The following is an 18,556-nucleotide window of genomic DNA, read 5'->3' on the forward strand; positions in this document are numbered from 1 at the left end:
AATAAAATAATTTATTCAATTTTATGTATCTTTTAACAAGAAATTCAACATTATATTTATATATAGAACATTTGCCTAAGTTTCTTCTTCCAGATCTATTTTAGAATCAAATAATATTTATGATCCACTAAAAAAACAAAATATATTCCATCATTTATTGCTTCCTTTTAATTACCATCTCAAAAGCTGGTACTGTTGACTTTCTTAGTTGTTTTTTCCGCTTTTGTTCGAAATCTACGCCTTCTAGAGGTATTTCATTGATAATTTTTGAACACCACGTGGTTATTTTTAGAAGAAAAAAACAGTGTACTGTTCATTTCGCCGTTGTCTACCGGATCAACGGTCCCCACCACTCCACCGTTTGCCACGTGTGCGACGAGGAGCTGCCCAGTTCTTTGAAAGCTGCATACTAGCATTTTTCACCTGTTCTCTCTTCAAGACTTCCAACAACCACAGCTGAAGAGGGAGAGGGAGGGAGAGAGAGGGAGAGGAGAAACGCCCTGATTTTGCTCTCATGTCGATTTCAAAGCTCTTGATTTTCTCAATCTTTTTCTCTCTATTCTTCCTGAAAATCAGAGCATCTTCATTGATCGAGGATGACAGTTACCCATCCGACTCAGATTCATCTCTCGAGGACGAAATTCTCTCATCCGATGGCTCAGATTCGTCGCTGAGGCTCGAATTGGAGCAGCTCAAATCCAGGATCTCTGATCTAGGTCAGTCCAGATGTACATTTCATCAGCCCCCCTTTCGATTTCTTTGATAGATCAGGGCTTTTCTTCCGAGAGATCTTCGTTTTGTATGGTTTGATTTGATTCTTTTCAGTTTTTCCGGAGGTTTCTGAAATCGGGAATGGAAATGATTTGGAAACCCTTTCGTTTAATGCACGTACCCCATTTTTTCTACTTCTGGTAATGTAACAGCACTTACAGGTTCTATTCTACTACCAAAAGCTGAAAAAAGTGTGTTTTTTGGACGCGGATTGCATACTGACACTGCCAGACTAGCTAGTGCAGTGTGGGCCCAGCATGATGTATTTGTTTTATCCACGCTGTCCATCCATTTTTTCAGCTCATTTTAGGGTATGAGACCAAAAATGATGCAGATCAAAATCTCAGGTGGACCAAACCACTGGAAAGAGTGTTAATGGAATGCCCACCATTAAAAGCTTCTTGGGCGCCATAAAAGTTTTGGATCAAGCTGATATCTATGTTTCCTCTTCATCAAGGTCTTTGTGACCTAATCAACAGGTTGGATGGCAAATATACATTACAGTCAGCCCTAGGAAGTTTTCAATGGCGTAAGTTCAATCACCACTGTTTCCCGTGGCGTGGTCCACCTGAGATTTGGATCTGCCTCATTTTTTGCCCTAAAATAATGATCCAAACTGGATGGATGGCATTGAGAAAATGCATACATCATTGTGGGGCCATGGAGCACCGTCTAGTAGCCACATTGCTACCGGCAGTGTCATTATGCAATCTGCGTCCGTGTTTTTTGATAATTGAAACAATATTCTGGAGTTTTTATGACTGATACTTATACCCTGTTTTTGACATTTGCACCATCTCTACACAGTAACGACAGTCGTCATTCAGTGCGCTAAGAAAAAACATGGTGTGCATTTCAAATAAAAGGATGTAAATATCAGTGTCCTTTTGTATGAAATGGGAGAAAGGGGAATTTATTCAACTGGAATAGTGGTTTTTGCCACGCTGTATGCTAAATTGTCATGCAGCCCCATCTTTTCTTCCAACATGCCAGTTGTGTAGGATCCATATGGAGAAAACAGTAGGCTACACCATGAAGATGGCCTTGGTGTGAAAATCATGCCAATTGTCTCATCAAGTGGGCCACAATGTTGTAATCAATGGAGAAGTGAAGGTCTGGGTTAAGATGCATGCGAGACCCACCTAATGAGTGGATCAGCCCCATTTCAAGACGGGTGATCTTCAAGGTGGGGCCTACTGTTTGGGTGGTACGAATGTCGTACATTGGTGGCATGTTGGCGTGAAAGGTGGGTGCATTACAAGTTAGCATACAGCCACCTGTAGGTGATCAGTTCTTTGCTGAAAACTTAAACAACAAAATCAAATTCGCTATACCGTGAATATTTTGCGGTCAGTTCTTTGGCCGAAAACTTAAATAACAAAATCAAATTCTCTATACTGTGAATATTTCTATTTTAAAGTTCTAATATGGGATAAACCAGGCCCTTGAAAGCTTGCTTTGAGTGTTTGAAAAGATTTATGAAATCTTTTTTTGTGTGTGTGGAAATAATGGAAATGGGTTTTCTTTCTTTTGCTTTTTGAAGGATCTGGTATCAAGGATAGTACCCGAGAATTGGAGAGCAAGGATGAGAGCATTGCAAAGATGGAAAAGATCATTCAAGAGAAATCATATAGCATTGCATCGTTACAGGGCGAGATAGAATCACTTGAGGTGAGATTGAGCTAAAACAAATGATGCTGGATTCTTATTTTATGAACCTCTTCATCTTCTGATCATGCAAGAATTATATTAGTTTTAAAGGCAAACTTTGTTTTTCATTGATGGTATTATCTTTATGTTCGTCTTCCTGCTTTGTAGAGAAAAGGGAGTGTGGATGCTCAAGAGAAGGTGGGAAGGGCTCATGCACGAGCTGCTGAACTTGAGAAGCAGGTTGCAAATGGGAAAACACTTAAGAATTTGTATGCTTTCGGATAAGTAGTGCCTACTCTTGATATTGTTGCTCTTCTGTTCAGGTCCAGAAACTTCAAAATGAAATAGAAACACAAAATAAGAGGAGGGAGGCTTTAGAAGTTAGAACAGGTGAAATTGAGAAGAAAAGGCAGGAACTGAATTTGAAATTAGATAAGGTTTGCTTCCGCTTTTCAATTGGCCATGAATACATATACCTTTTGTTTTAAGTTACCACAAGAAAACTATTGTAGCTTATTACTTATAGGTGTGTTATTGGATATTTATATGTGAAGTTGGCTAGAGTGTTCCTGCTTCTAGCTTAGCTACCTGCCCAGAGATGGGCTAAACCTGAAGGTTTGAAGTTGCCAATACATTTAAAAGCTCATTAGCTACATTTATTTCTAAATGGAACCCTTTTTAATATGTGAAGTAAAGTGACTTCATTTACCAAGTGGATTCATTACATCAAGCATCTGGTGAGTAGAGCTCATTGCGAAATTATCTTACTCAGATGCTATGGTCAGGATTGTGGCCTGATCATGCAAGACGGAGTTTTTAAATTGCTGCTCTGTGAATATAGATGAACAAAATGCCTTCTAATAAATTGGTGTTGTCTATATAAAAAAGAAGCTGAACAAATTGTTTCACGAGTCTTTGTGTACGCAATCTCTGTTCCACCTAATCAAGTGCTACATGTTACGGAGAGTTTGATGGGGTTTGGTAGATCTTGATCTGAATTCAGTGTATGCCTCTTGGTTCCTTTGCAGCTCCAAAAGATTAATGATGAACAGAAGAATCGAATTCGTAAAACTGAACATGCTCTTCAAGTTGCAGAGGTGTGCTTTTATCTAAAGAAATTTGTTTTCATAGTTTCAAGATTAATGATGAACAGAATAACTGAATTCCTTGTTCTTTTCTTTAAAAAAAAAATCTGGTCTTTCACAGGAAGAGATGGTGAAGGCCAAATTAGAAGCTACGTTGAAGGCTAAAGAGTTTATGGAGGTAAGGATATGCAACTGCTGTCATAAATGCCTACTGAGTACTAAATTTTCTAACATCTATCATTTGGTTCACCAATAACCCAACATGTTTTGGTAATTGCTAATGTGTATGAACCGTTCTTAAATCCCTTATATCTTAAATTGCTTACATGGTATAATATCTATTTATTTATTTTTTATTTTCTGAATTAAATTTGCATACATTAGTGGTAATAGGTGCAATTCTTCTTTACAGTCGAGGTAATTCGTAAAATGATTAACAGTTAGACCTAATGCTTTGGTTAGTTTTGAGTAGTTACAATAATTAACTTGGGTTTCGTGACTTTGATCAGATTCAAGGTGCATGGCTACCACCTTGGCTTGCAACTCATTTAATCCACATGCAGGTATATATGTTGAAAAGAAGGTATAGCCACTGTCAAAGCATATTCTCTCGTGATATTTTGCCTTTTCTACTTGCAGTTTTTTGCAGAAAAAGAGTGGAATGAGCATGGGAAACCTGCCTTGGCCATTGTGATGCAAAAGGTGATTCGTCTGTCTATAAGAAGTCACATGCAATGGTTAAAAATCTATCTTGTGCCATATATTTATTTCTGAACTTCCACGCTGCCCCATATAGTTGGCAGATGGCCTGAGCCTGAGTTGGTTTGGGCCTGCAATTTGTACTGATCTGGTTGGGCCTGTCAGAGCAAGACTATTCAAAAATTTGATTGCAAGCCCAGGTCGACCCATTTGCCATAACAGCTCCCATAATACTTCAGGAGATCATTATTCACAAGATCATCTTATTTTTTGGAGGTTGCATGAAATGACCATTTTCAAATTGTGAAATTGTTTCAGGCTTCAGAAAAATCTTCACAGGCCCAGAAATGGGCTGAACCCCACCTAGAAACAGTTAAAACTGTGAGTCACTGCTACAGATTCTCCAACTCATGATATGTTTGCATTTCATTGTCCCATAGCCTGTTTGCATGTGTTATAAGCACTTTCAATCCTCTTTAATATCTGACAATACTGACAATTTGGGTCCCAAGGCTCCACGCCACCTTAGTTTTCTCATTTTGTGGCAAGATATGCTTGCAAATGAGCTGCTCTCATTTCAGCACTCTACCTAAATGACATAGGTCTCATCTGAGGGATATCTTATGGCAAAATGACAAAAGAAAAGTTGATGTGGAGCCATTGTTGTCAGTCGCTATTCAACATGAAAAGAGATGGAAACTGATCAAGGTACATTATATGTACCCAGGTCCTAGTAACATCATCCCTTGATGTTTGATGATTCGGATTGACATTTTCCACCAATGGCTTTAGGTTTTTATCCTTTTACTTACCATGATCTCGGATATAGCATCATTTCTCTGTTACCTTACTAGATCATGATTGAAACTCTCTTCTTATTCTTTGATCTACTTTGTGAAGAGATGGGTCCCTGTTTTAAAGGAACAATGGTTGGCTTTTACAACCTTTGTTGGACCGCATGTGGAATCAGTAACTATCAAGACTGTTGAGGTTTATGAAGCATCGAAGAGCACTCTTACGCCACATATTGTTAAAGTTCAAGAACTGGCAAATCCATACTTGCAGGTATTCTTCGTTATGCTATGCTGAAGTGAGGAATTAGTTAGCTGCATAATTCTTGACTATGTTCGTGCCATTGTGCTCGTTTGGGTGTCTCCAATGTAGCACGATTGAAGAATTGAACCAAAATTGCATTACATATGAATACGTATCTCTTGTAGATGATCCAATCCTCTAATCGTTGATTTAATATTCTTTTAGCAGAAAATGAAATAAAATAGAGGGGATAACAGGATAAATATATGGAATTGCTCCAAAAGAAACCCTAAGGCTAGGTTTGGATACAGTGAATCCAGCGGACAAGATTGGAAAAGGCCTTACTTTCCCCTGATTTGACCCGACTGCATGTTTGGATACCCAAAATTGCCCTCGAATCCAAAGGAGCTTTTCCAACCAGATATGGTAATACACTTCTTGAGAAAATACAGCTGTGAGAGAAAATATGATAGTTGATGAGGCTTTCATGGATTTACTACACCAATCCAAACACATGAACAGTTGGAATGGAATCCTCATATTAATAGTTAGCAAGAAATAATCACCATGTAATTATTGCTTTTCTCCTTGCTTTTGTTTTTGAGAGATAACAACAATTTTATTAAAAGCTCGCAAAAGCGAGAAAAGAATACAAGGCACCTAAAATAAAAGAAGAAAAAGAAAGAGAGAAATCAGCAACCAAGGCTGCACTGACATGGATAGCCCACCCCGAGACTAGAAACTTAACCTTTTTAATTACGTCCTCCACCCCGGGATTCTCTCCCCAAATAGCCCACAAAACAGCCATTAAGATCAGCCTCCACGTAACTTTTTTAACCTTACCCACTCACCCGGTGCCAAGCCCAAAGAAAACTAACAACTGGCTTGGGCATTACCCTCGTTGTCTTCGAGGACCCTAAAAAGTAATTCCACACTCTTCTAGAAAAGGGGCAGTGCAAAAATAGATGATCTATCGATTCAACATCTGCCATACACATTAGGCACAAATTAGGGAGCACGAGGGATCTTCTTTGAAACTAAAATAAACTGGCCAATGGAAATCCAGCAATCCGAACATGGCCTAAGGAATTACACCAATGGGATCTAAAGGCATCAGACTGACGCAGGACAATTAACCACTTGCTCTAAAAGCTCGAACTGTTAGAGTATGGGGAATTAATCTCTTTATCTCATAGCGCAGGCCCCACATCTCATGGGTTAGGACCTCAGCCGAACCCCCCTCATGGGCTCGTGGGCCCCAAATCACATGGGCCGCCCACCCTGAGTGTGTCCTTGCATCCCACGGGCTACCCCACTCGAGCTCGGTGTGAAATGCCCTTGCATTAATTACCCCCGGTGAGGAGTCTCGAACACGAGACCTCCTTCGTGGGCCTCAAATCACATGGGTCACCTACCTTGAGTGTGTCCCCGCATCCCACGGGCAACCCCACTCGAGCCCGGTGTGAAATGCCCTTGCATTAATCACCCCGGTGAGGAGTTTCGAATACAAGACCTCCCGCTCTAATACCAATTTGATGCAGGACAATTAACCACTTGCTCTAAAAGCTCGAACTGTTAGAGTATGACGAATTAATCCATTTATCTCATAGCCCAGGCCCCACATCTCATGTGTTAGGACCTCGACCGAACCCCCCCCTCATGGGATCGTGGGCCCCAAATCACATGAGCCACCCACCCTGAGTGTGTCCCCGCATCCCACGGGCTACCCCACTCGAGCCCGGTGTGAAATGCCCCTGCATTAATCACCCCCGATGAGGAGTCTCTAACACGAGACCTCCCCCGTGGGCCCCAAATCACATGGGTCACCCACCCCGAGTGTGTCCTCGCATCCCATGGGCTACCCCACTCGAGCCCGGTGTGAAAATGCCCCTGCATTACAGACCCATTAGATCTAGAAGAATCACTCCCCTCACTTATTGATAATATCCCATCATAGGAAACTAAAAGAAAGAAATAACTCTACTCAATCATTCAAATAATAAACATTCTATCATTCATTGTCTCATATGAAAGACCTCTTGCCTCTATATAGGCTACAAAACCGGCTAAGAAGCTTCTAGAAAGAATCTTCTAGAGAATCTCCAACTCTCTTACCCCATTGGTCCACATGGATAGTTGCAACAAGGACAAAGGGGAATATAACTGAACAGGAAACTGCTTTAGAAACCCAAATCTTGCTAAAGAACTGCACCTATATACAATTGTATGGGTTATGGTGTTGGATGGATTGTACAAACACCATAAAAGGGCTCAGTGGTTTTAGAAAGGCCATATAAATGGGTACGGCTGATCTAATGGTCCCCATAGTCCAAAGGTCATCCCTGATGCGTGGTTTGGACCCTTGGGTGGGCAATCTGGGCTGATCTACAATTGGATGGGCCCAAATCACTCAATGACCAAATTTGGGCTTCGATTGGACAATTGAATGATCTAGGTGCATCACTTTCTTTTTTATTTCAATTGCTTTCTTCCTCGAAGGTTCAAAATATCAGTATTAGAGCACGTATCAACCAACACTGAAACTGACACATTTTGCCCCATTTGTACACAGCAGCCGATACACACTCCACATCAGCTGTCTCCAAAACCAACACGTATTCATGTGTCGCCGATTACTGATTTAGTCACATGTTGGTGATGCATATGATAAATGCATCATTTCATTTATCAAAAAAATACTGATGCATCAGCTGGTATTTTTCACCCTTGGTCCTCTATATGCCTTAAAGACAGTTTCATGTCCTGACAGGAAGCTAGGAAATTCTCTAAGCCCTACATCGATCACATCGCTACCATTACAAAGCCTCATGTCGATAAAGTAAGGGTTACTTTGAAGCCTTACACCAATCAAGTAGTTTCTGCTTCTCAAAAGTTTCTTAAATCAGCGAAAGTGTACCATTATCAGGTACATCACTCTTCTCTTGTTTTATTTGCATTTATATTTTTACTCATAATCTCTTCTTCATCATCCTCACTCTATAAATCCATATATCTTCATGCATGCTGATAGCTTTTCTTCTTTGCTCCAACTTATTTGCTGAGGTAGATGATACATGACTTTAGCATATTATCAGACTGAACTGGGAAGGAGTGAAGTAGAATTTTCTAGCATTTTTCATGAAAATGTATATTTTTAAACAATGAGGTGCTAGACACTGTCTAGTGTGAAATTTTGGCTGGATGCTTTGCATTTTCACGGGCACATGTTTCTAGGATGTAGAATGTACTATTCATCATCGTCGTCGTCATCTAGACCATATCCCAATTATGGGGTCAGCTGCACGAATCCTGTTCTGCCATTCTAATCCATCAAGGGTCATACCTTCAGTTAGACCATGGTTCATCAAGTCTTTTCATACTACCACCATCATCGTCCTTTTGGGATTTCCCCTTGCCCTTTTAGAGCCTTCTACTTGCAAGAAATTGCAGCCTTCCAAATAAGAACTGGTCAATCCATTGGTATACCATGAAGTTACAAAGGTTGTACCTGTGAATCAACTCACTCCTAACAGGCATGGTTCTTGGCCTTCGTTGTAGATGACCAAACCATCTAAGTCTACTTTCCCTCATATTATTACCTATTTGTGTTATTCCTAATTTTCATCAAATGCATTCATTTCTAATTCTAACCTCCCTCATCTTGCCACTCATTCATCTCAACATCTTCATTTCAGCTACACTCATCCTATGAACATGTTATTCCTTAACTGCCCAACATTATGTGCCATAAAGCATGGCCGGTCTTATAGCTATTCTATAAAATTTCCCTTTCCGTTTGAGTGGTATACAACAATCACATAAAACTCCAGAGGCACATCTCCATTTCTTCCACCCAGCTTGAATTCTGTGGACAATATCCTTCTGAGTCTCTCCACTTTCATGAATTATTGATCTGTCGTATTGAAAGTGGTCATTTTGGGAAATTTCTTGGTAAAAAATCTTAAATAATTCTTCATTTTCACTCCTACTGTTGCTAAAATTGCACTGCATACACTGTTTTAGTCAGACTAATTTTAAATCTAGCGTTGTGATTACACCCTCCATCATCTTGTCTGTAAAAAACCATGTCATCTGCAAACAACATACAACATGGGATCTCTTCATGCCTCCTGCAAATGCCTCGTTAATTCGTCCATAACCAATGTGAAGTACGGGCTCAATGTCGACTCCTAGTGCAACCTTATAGTAATTGGGAACTCAATTGTCCCTCCACTAGTGTTCTTTACATTTGTCACCACTCATACATATCCTTAATCATGTCAATGTATTCTCTTGAAACACCGTTCTTTCACAACACCCACTAGATTGACTCTCTAGGGACCCTATCATATGCTTTCTCAAAATCAATAAAGACCATGTGGAGATCCTTCTTCCTCTCCCTATATTTCTCCATCAATTGTCAGAATGGAAAAATAGCTTCAGTGGTAGACCTCTCAGGCATGAACATCTCATGCCGTAGTCTTTGTTCAATCACTCTCTCCCAAACTTTCATCGAGAGCTCTGTATTTTGGGCCCAATTTGGATGGCCCATGCATGAATATCTTCCAGATGAGAAAATACTATCTCTTCAATTGGTGGCCAATAAGGAGATGGTCAACAAAGGAAATACAACAACAAAACACCGACAGCTATGATCGTTCAATCTGTGGATTTGTTGCAAGGACCATCCAAAGTGAGGCCCATCAAACATTTTGGATCACTGAACCGTGGGCCCTACCTGTGCAAACTGAAAAACCAAAGGGTAATTTATGAACCTTTTGTGTAAGCATTCTATAATACCTCTTAAATATTAGGGTTGACAAGTCACTAGAAGTATACATGATAAGACCTAATGCGACATGTTCTTGAACTTACCTGATTAACAAGTTCTTTTGATATCGAAAATGTCCCTGGGAGAATGGGGAACTCCATGTCTTTCTATTTGTTACATTGTGAGAATATCAATCGGGAAAATTTTCTTTTATTTCAGTGGACTTGGATTTGGTATCATTGAGATTTCTTATAGCCTCACAGGATTTCTTTGATTTTGCTATAGGTCCAGGCAACTGTCCAGGATACTCTGAAGAAACATGAGCTAACAGAACCTCTAGCAACTACAGAACTAGTATGGTTTATGGTATGTACCAGCTACCATGGTTTCTGCATTGATCTTGCCTTTTAATTGTGCCTCCATTAGTTTGTTCACGTTTTATCATAACACACCTGTATTTCAATCACTGTAGGCCTCTGCTTTATTGGCTCTACCCATTGTCTTTCTTTATAGGGTGTTATCAGCCATTTTCTGGTTAGTCCTCACCTCTTGTCTTTTTTCTTAGTAGTTTCTGAATGTTTTCTGTTTGTTCTCATTGGGAAATCATGATCATGTTTCATTCTCACTCCTCTCCTGTACCTTTGGTTGTGGTCTGTACAGTAGATCATGGTTGCATCCTTTTCATTTGGTCTTTTTTTCCCCCTTTGTTGCAGTAAAAAGCCAGGGAAACCTACCCAGAATGCCCATGTGAATCATGCACCTCGCAGGCACAAGCGCAGGCATGCTGACAAGTAGAGTGCCTTGACGTATTTGGATTTAGGCTTTGTTGTATTTAAATTGAAGGTATGTAATTTCTACCTTCAGGAAACATTCCCAATGATTGTGAGCATCTCTAATTTCATAGGGTTTTTTTTTTTTTTCTTTTTTGTTTTTATACATAACATAATTTAAATTTGCAAATGAACATTGTGAATGTTTGATAATTATTTTGTTGTTGTTGTTGTAATTGACATCTTCACCCGGCTGTTTTTGAGTGAGCCACTATCTACACCCACCCTGATTGATACGGGATCAACATTTAAAGAATCGTCTGAAATTGCCTGATACATACTGGTATCGCCCATGAACAATACTGGTGTGTCAGCCCTGTTTAGGCCCAAAACAGTCCGATACAGGGTGATACACAGTGCTACATAGAAGTATCAGTAGTGAATAATACGTTACGTAATACACCGATTTAAACCTTGTAATGGGGTGCTTCCCTTTCTACTATTGTCAATACAATAGTACTGTACCGTTGTATTACCAAAAGTCAAAAGAAAAGGATGCCATCATTAACCAGGGTGGGTATAGACATCAACTGACTTCTAGGAAACCCAGAATATTTGGTGAATGCTTCAGACATGCTGACGAGACATGGATATGGTGGGAAAACAATTAGCATAATGTTATGAGGCCTGGCAATGGGCTGGGCCCTGGCCTGGTTTTGAACTGGTTGGGCCTGGCCTACTGACCGGCTCTATTCAAATTTTTTTCCCTGGGTGCAGGCCCAGCCCATTGTCAGCCTTAAATGTTGTTGTAATAATTGAATTTTTCTAGGGAGGGATTGTACATGCTGGAATTCAGAGATTGATATTGAAAGATTCAGCAACCTCATTTGGATCTTGGATGTAGAATTTAACTGTTTATATTGTTGTGAAAGATCCCACAAGAGGCTGGAGACTTGTGTGGATTAACAAAACTATACATGAAATTGGTTATTTGTAGACTGCTCTAGCAACTCTATTTCTTCCAGCTTCAGGAAAACATATCCTAGACAAGGGCTCTTACAATCAAAACCATTTGAGCATACCCAAAATAGAAAACCATTGTGCCATTTAGTATATAATGATGCTAATGCCATCGTACGCCTTACCCTAATGCCTCAAAAAATGACACCTTAAAACGAAGTGATGAGGACTTTCGAGCACCATTTAGAGTATACTAGTGGAAGAGAGCTTTGGCCCTAGTTCCAGCATATCTATGGTTGGATGGTCATTATATGGGGTCCAGATCAAGTACGTAGCCATGTTGGAAGACCTCACATGCATGTTTATGCATCTTTGAAAACCCTACACTGGAAAGATGCATGTGGGCTGCATTAGGAGCTTATTGAACACATCTAGACTATTCGATTGGGTGGATGTTTTCATTGGACCTTTCGATTTCGCACGTTGGATCATCCCGCCCATTGGCTCATCTTGATCATTGGGCCATCTTGGCCGCGAACATCATGGGACATTAGTTTATTTGTTTTCTTAGTTATTTTATTTATTTTGTGGGTTGTTTTATGTTTTAGTTGATTTAGGAGGTATTTTGGACATATTTTAGCAACACGGGGTATTTTGAATGTTTTAGAGTAATAAGGGTGTTTTGGTAAAAATACCCTCAAAAGACTATAAAGCCTTGGGCGTGTGAATGCTCTAGGGTTGATATGCATTGAATAAAAACTTCTCTTTTTGCTTGAGCAAAGAAAACCTCTTGTGATTGGAGTGGTGTGTAGCCATGGAGTGATTCCATCTTATCTTTCTCTTTTCTCTTCTTTCAAGGAAATATTACACATTTCTCTTCTTTTCTTTCTCTCTCTCTACTTCCCTTAATCTCTCTCTATTCCTTTATTTTCCTTTTGCTTCCCTTTAAACCCATCCCCATCATCTCCAAAATCCATCTAAACCTAAACCGAAACCTACCCTAGCCGTACAACCGTATGGACTCCACCTTGACCATACGACTGTACGTCCATCTGTATGGCTAACCCACCTCCTCCCAGTTTCCCTCCTTGATCTTTGCTCCTTGCTCCTCTCTCTAAAACCCATAACCCTAAGCCTAAAACCCTAAAGCCTAATCCTACAACCTACATTCCCTGAGCCCTAATCCTAAACCTCAACTCCTTTTTTGAGTGATTAGAAATAAAATTTATTGTTAGAAAGGCCAAGGCCATGATATACAAAAAAGCAAAAACTAGACATCCACCCAAAGAGCCTTTATGGCTCTACCCAATTGGCTGGAAAACGATCTACGATCTTCGCAGCAACTGCCCATTCTATTACATGAAATTTTGCCTTGGAAAACACTTCTTCAACTTGACCTGACCGATTTCTGGAAGTTCTATCATTTCTTTCCAACCATAAGAACCATAACCCCGCCAACAAAGCAAGGTGCCAAACTTTTCGCACTGGAAGCCCATGCATACCTTCATGCCACATGTAGAGAAATGGACCGATGCAACTTGGCGAGACCCACATAACTCTGAAGAGGTTGAAAAACTTTTGTTGCACTTGCCTCGCAAAGCCGCAATGAATAAAGAGACGATCCACCGTTTCCTCATCTCGATAGCACATGACACACACATTCGGAAGGATAATCTTCCTTTTCCTGAGATTATCAACTATCAGAACCTTGCTATACCCTACTAGCTAAGCAAAGGCCGCCACCTTAGAAGGAGCCCTATAGCGCCAAACTTTCACCGTCAGACTTTTTTCACCGATATCACCTCCCTCCAAGTGCAAATAGAAGGATCTAACCGAAAATCTTCCGAATCCATCTTTCAACCACACCGTGGAGTCCAATTCTGATAGCACCGGCCTCCCCTTATCAAGAAGGGCCAACAAACCAACTAGCTCATCGAGATCATCATCATGCAAATTCCTCCTACTCAGTGGGGCCCAAATACAGGTATTGCCTTGGATTAAAAAACAGGTTGCCACCACCACCCCCATCCCCCATTGCCAAACTAGCTATCCTTGGAAACAAATCTCTCAATTCTTGTTCTCCCACCCAAATGTCTTCCCAAAACTTAATCTTTAGACCATTACCTAGAGAGAAACCAACCCCTTACCACACCTCATTTCTAATACGGGCTATCGCTTTCCATACTGAGGAAGATCTATACAATGATGATGATCGAGTCCACCATCCCCCCTCACCCACCCCATACTTCCTACCCACCACCTCCCTCCTGAAGGATCCCTCTTCCAGCCCAAACCTCCACACCCATTTACCTAACAACGTATCATTCATTCTCTCTGAACTTCTCAACCTGGTGCCTCCTTACTCCTGAGGCTTGCACACTTCCCCCCATTTCATGACATGAAACTTGTGCTTGTCCTCCGCTCCCTTCTAGAGGAAATCTCCTCTAATTCTCTCCAATCTCCCTAGCACTGACTTCAGGCACTTAAACAAAGACATAAAATAGACCGGTAAATTTGACATTGTAGCCTTTATGAGTGTAATCCTCCCCCACAATGATAAAGTTCTAGACCGCCAATGCGAGAGCTTCTTAACAAAGCGCTCAATCACCTTATCCCATACACATTTTGGGGGCTTACCTATAAAGAAAGGAAGCCCAAGGTAGGTGGACGGAAAAGTTCTTACTTCACACCCAAACAAACCTGCAAAATGCTGCCACTTCTTCCTTGGTTAATCCCACTCCCAACGATTCACTCTTTATAATATTGATTCTGAGACCGGACACTGCTTCGAAACATATAATAATCATACGTAGATTGTCTACCAATTCTTCATTGGCCTTGCACAATATAAGCGTGTGTCCACATTGGAGATGAGCCAACTGAAACTCGGAGTTGTGAATAGAAAAACCCCTTACTTCACCCTAGCTGCAACCTTATAGATGAAGAAAAGTATCCATTTGGCGAACCATTCACTAGAATAAAAAACTTTGCCGAAGCAACACATGCACAGATCCAGACCCGCCATCTCTTAACACACCCCAAACGCTGAAGCATATAGTTGAGAAAGTCCCAATTGACATGATCGTACGCCTTTTGAACATCCAGCTTGCAAACAACCCCTTTGTCCTTTCTCCTATTGTACGCATCTATGCTTTCATAAGCCACCAACATGCTATCCGCAATCTACCTCCCCGCCACAAATGCCCCCTGAGACTTTGAGATAACACCCCCAATTACTTCTTTGAACCTTGTTGCTAGAATTTTGGCTAGGATTTTATATGGACCTCCTAGAAGACTTATTGGCCAATAGTCCAATAAAATTTCCGCTCCCTCCTTTTTTGGGATCAATGCTATGAACGTGGCTCCTTGCTCTGGAGGAAGTGCGCCTGAAACATAAAAGTAATTAATAAAACCAATCACGTCCTTCTTCACAGTGTCCCAAAATTTCTGATAAAACAAAATCGGAAAACCGTCTGGACCGGGCACTTTCTCACTACCCAATTCAGTAAAAACATTTATAATTTCTTCTTTTGAAATGGCCTTTTCTAATAACACCTCCACCGCCAATGACATCGTCTCGAACGGGAGATTATCTAGCTTCGGCCATTTCCAATCTTCCTTCTTTAAAAATTATTTGTAGAAATTTACGATTGTCGCACAAACATTAGCCTTCACTTCTATAGTTTCCCCTTCCAATTTTTCCTAAACCCTAATCCTAAATCATCCTAAATCTCGAAACCCTAATTCCTAAATTCTAACATCGCTAATCCCAAACTCTAATTCAATTTCCCAATTTCTTAGTTCTTAAAATTAAGCCTAACCCACCAAAACCCTAACTAGGACAAGTGGTTCTCTTTGACACAGGATTAATCCCTATGCTAGATGGAAGTTATACCTTCCATAGGTCCTAATCGATTCATAATTTGTTAGATTTGTATTGCGGGATTGTTTACGGCTTTGAATTGAAACATGTTTTGCTATTTGGATTCCTTAACTTTGTGATAAAGTAGTTTTATTTTGTGCTTAATTGCTTCAATTAATCCGTTATTTAGTTTCAACACATCATTTTGGTTGGACCATCCGTCCTGCTTCATGAAGTTTCGAAGTTCTGAACAAGCATGTGCCACCCTCTCATGGTCTGCTACTTATATCATTAGAGGAAGTAACCTGCACAACATGGATTGCTCATGTTAGAGATTCCTTGGGAGTGTTAGCATAATACAAAGAGATTCCATGCCTTACGTTGCATCCAAACACACCCTTACATAGCTGTAAGACAAACCTTGTGATAGACTGACATAGCGAACCTCCACACTACAAGCCTTTAATGAAGTATGTGTCATGGGCATTATTAGGTAGGGGTGCAACTTGGGTAGGGTGGGTTGGGTCGGGTTGAGGGTCAACCTGCCTGACCTTAAGAAGACCCAACCCCCAACCTGACCCGACCCAAATTCCAACCGGAAGTCTATACCCAACCCAAATATATGTAATTATTCCCACCCCGGTGCAAATACATGTGATTATTCCCAACCCGAACCCAACTTGAATTCAAATTGGATTTGGGTTTTCCAACTTGACCCAAACTCGGGTTGGGTCGATCAGGTTCCGGTTGACCTGAACCTAAGTTGCAGCCCTATTATCAAGTCTGTAAATCCAAAGCTATGGACTTGATAGGAATGGGGAAAAATCATGTGTCTCATAGCTAAAGCTCATGTTCTAACGTAAGAAAGTAGAAGATTTCTTTAGTCAGCAAGAACTGTCGTCGTTGTGCTGCCATTGGCAGAAGAGATGGGCCCCGGATGATGGGAAGTGGTATGCTGTGTCTGGTCCCCAATTACAGCAGCCAATTGGGCGAGTAGCCTGGACTGTAATTTTCATAGACTACTAAAACAGGCCACTTACAAGTTTACACGTGGCCTCTGTGATATTTATGTATTTTCAGAGTTGTATATACACTTCTCTATGCTGATGACGCCAAATCAGAATAAAACTATGGCACGTATGGCAGTGTGTAACACCACTCTTTCAAAGGCTCTAAAAGGGCAAGGGTAAGGCCCAAAAGGATGTAGGTGGCGGTAGTAAGAAGGGACTAGATGACCTATGATCCGTCAACTGAAGTTACAGCCCTTGATAGAGTGGAATGGCTGAAAAGGATTCATGTAGCCGACCCCAATTAGTTGAGATGTTGCCTATATTATTTTTTACACATGCACTCATAGCCCCACACACTCACACACTCACACCACAATGGATGCTTGAACCCATGACCTCGTGTTGAAACTCTTGTGAGTCTACCACGGCGGCATGGCAACAGGTGCGGGGATATAGCTATGATGATGATCATGATGATGTTCCATTACAAATGGATTGTGTTTTTATTTTATTTTTTACTACTGAAGATTCTTTCTTTGAGCAGTACTCTTATGCAACAGGTGTCATATGAGCCTATGCAGTGACCTCCCTCATGGTGCGATCATGACTGTTGAGCTGGTGGGTCTCCACATGAATGGTTTATAGCTGGACAAATTCTCACCTTCCAAGAGTCATTAGTTCTGTTGGTTGTGCGCGTGCATTCTCTGTTTTTAAGCCAACTGTTCCCTTTGCAGCTCACTTATCAGACAGCGACCACAGTCTTATCCCTTTCTTCTGGGATAGTGATCCAGCTGTGGGCTCACACAATCAACAGTCCTGATCACTTCACACACCTTGAAGAGGGAGCTAGCTGCAAAGAACTTTGATGATCCAGACTATTGCAGACAATGGCACTGAGAACATCTTCCTTTAAACTCACATCGCTCATCTTATTGCTGTGACAGGGATTACTCTTTCTCTGGAGAGGGAGATTGCGTGCTTGCTTGTGTCAAGATGTACTTCCAGAGATGCGATAATTCAGGTTTGTGGTAGAATCAGATAGTGGGTGTTGCTTTTCAGCCTAGTTCTTAGTGCATGTAGGCCCCGCATGTGGGGCCCACACACTCATAATACCAACAGTGGGTTTTGAATTGGAACCCTTTAAAAAGAAAGAAAAAAACAAAGCTTGATATTCCCACACAAACAGACTTTACAGTTGAAACTGAGCTTGTTTCCTAGAGATGTAAGCTCTCTCAGTCGGAGAATGCCCTATCGCTCGCCCTGATGTTATCTTTCATTTACTAGGACGGAATGCGGTAGTTATTTGTCGAATATTCACTCTTTTGTAGGATTTCATTTGTTCATTATTCATTCGAAATTCTTCTGGTTTGTGTACCAAAAATAGATGATACAATGGCCATAGTGTTTGTGATGAGGAATCATATGATGCCCATACTGAGGATTTTGGTGGGTGTTAGTGGGGCCCATTTTTCAGTGGTCCATATCACTGATGTGTTGGGACCTACAGAGGATGGACCCTGCCCCAAAATTTTCAGTTAATGGTAAAAAAAGAGTACTGGAAAAAAGGACCCATGGTTGGCATGGTACAGCTGCTTGTATTGGATTTAGGATTTTGCACCCTCAGTGCCTGTGCTGGGAATAACGTTGTCAGTATAAACTGATTCTTGTTTATGAAGGTTGTGGTTGGTAATCCAGACCGTTGCTCTGTTGTTCACGGCGTGGATGGCCTGCAGCTGAAAAATCTACATGATGAGGCAATCTTAATCTCTGGATTTGTGGCCTGCAAGTAGATGGTTATGAAGGGAAATGCATTAAAAAGGTACAAACTGGTGGTTCAGATCTTCCAATCTGGGATATTTTTGGGTAATCCTGGTACAGATCTCGTTTGGCAAATGGATTGGTTAGAGGAGGATTCTACCGTGATTTATATGTTTTATCAACAC

At 40.8% G+C, this 18,556-nt stretch overlaps 1 protein-coding gene across 3 annotated transcripts; it reads left to right on the forward strand.

Annotated features, from left to right (window-relative positions):
- The first annotated feature begins 228 nt into the window (after positions 1-228).
- On the forward strand, positions 229-18,034 carry LOC131256625 (uncharacterized). 3 transcript variants are annotated; one of them, XR_009176893.1, is made up of 16 exons: positions 231-716; positions 2,315-2,442; positions 2,590-2,661; positions 2,745-2,858; positions 3,450-3,518; positions 3,628-3,684; positions 4,016-4,069; positions 4,146-4,208; positions 4,524-4,586; positions 5,106-5,270; positions 8,011-8,166; positions 10,297-10,377; positions 10,484-10,545; positions 10,725-10,854; positions 17,174-17,231; positions 17,558-18,034. XR_009176893.1 is itself a non-coding variant. In XM_058257563.1 (15 exons), the coding sequence occupies exons 1-14, from the start codon at positions 515-517 to the stop codon at positions 10,804-10,806; spliced, it is 1,368 nt and encodes a 455-aa protein (XP_058113546.1). In that variant the 5' UTR covers positions 232-514; the 3' UTR covers positions 10,807-10,854; positions 17,558-18,034. The 3 variants fall into 3 exon arrangements, 2 of the variants coding, with proteins under 2 accessions (XP_058113547.1, XP_058113546.1); XM_058257563.1 differs by lacking the exon at positions 17,174-17,231 and having other exon boundaries at positions 232-716; XM_058257564.1 differs by lacking the exons at positions 4,524-4,586; positions 17,174-17,231 and having other exon boundaries at positions 229-716.
- Positions 18,035-18,556: the final 522 nt, after the last annotated feature.

This window comes from Magnolia sinica, chromosome 9, assembly GCF_029962835.1.
Source record: "Magnolia sinica isolate HGM2019 chromosome 9, MsV1, whole genome shotgun sequence".
NCBI classification, from domain to species: Eukaryota; Viridiplantae; Streptophyta; class Magnoliopsida; order Magnoliales; family Magnoliaceae; genus Magnolia; species Magnolia sinica.

Excerpts from the sequence above, each read along its gene's own strand:
- LOC131256625 (XM_058257563.1), top strand. The coding sequence starts at position 515 with ATGTCGATTTCAAAGCTCTTGATTTTCTCAATCTTTTTCTCTCTATTC. Across the intron at positions 717-2,314 it reads ATCCAGGATCTCTGATCTAG|GATCTGGTATCAAGGATAGT; the intron begins GTCAGTCCAGAT and ends TGCTTTTTGAAG. Across the intron at positions 10,546-10,724 it reads GTGTTATCAGCCATTTTCTG|TAAAAAGCCAGGGAAACCTA; the intron begins GTTAGTCCTCAC and ends CCTTTGTTGCAG.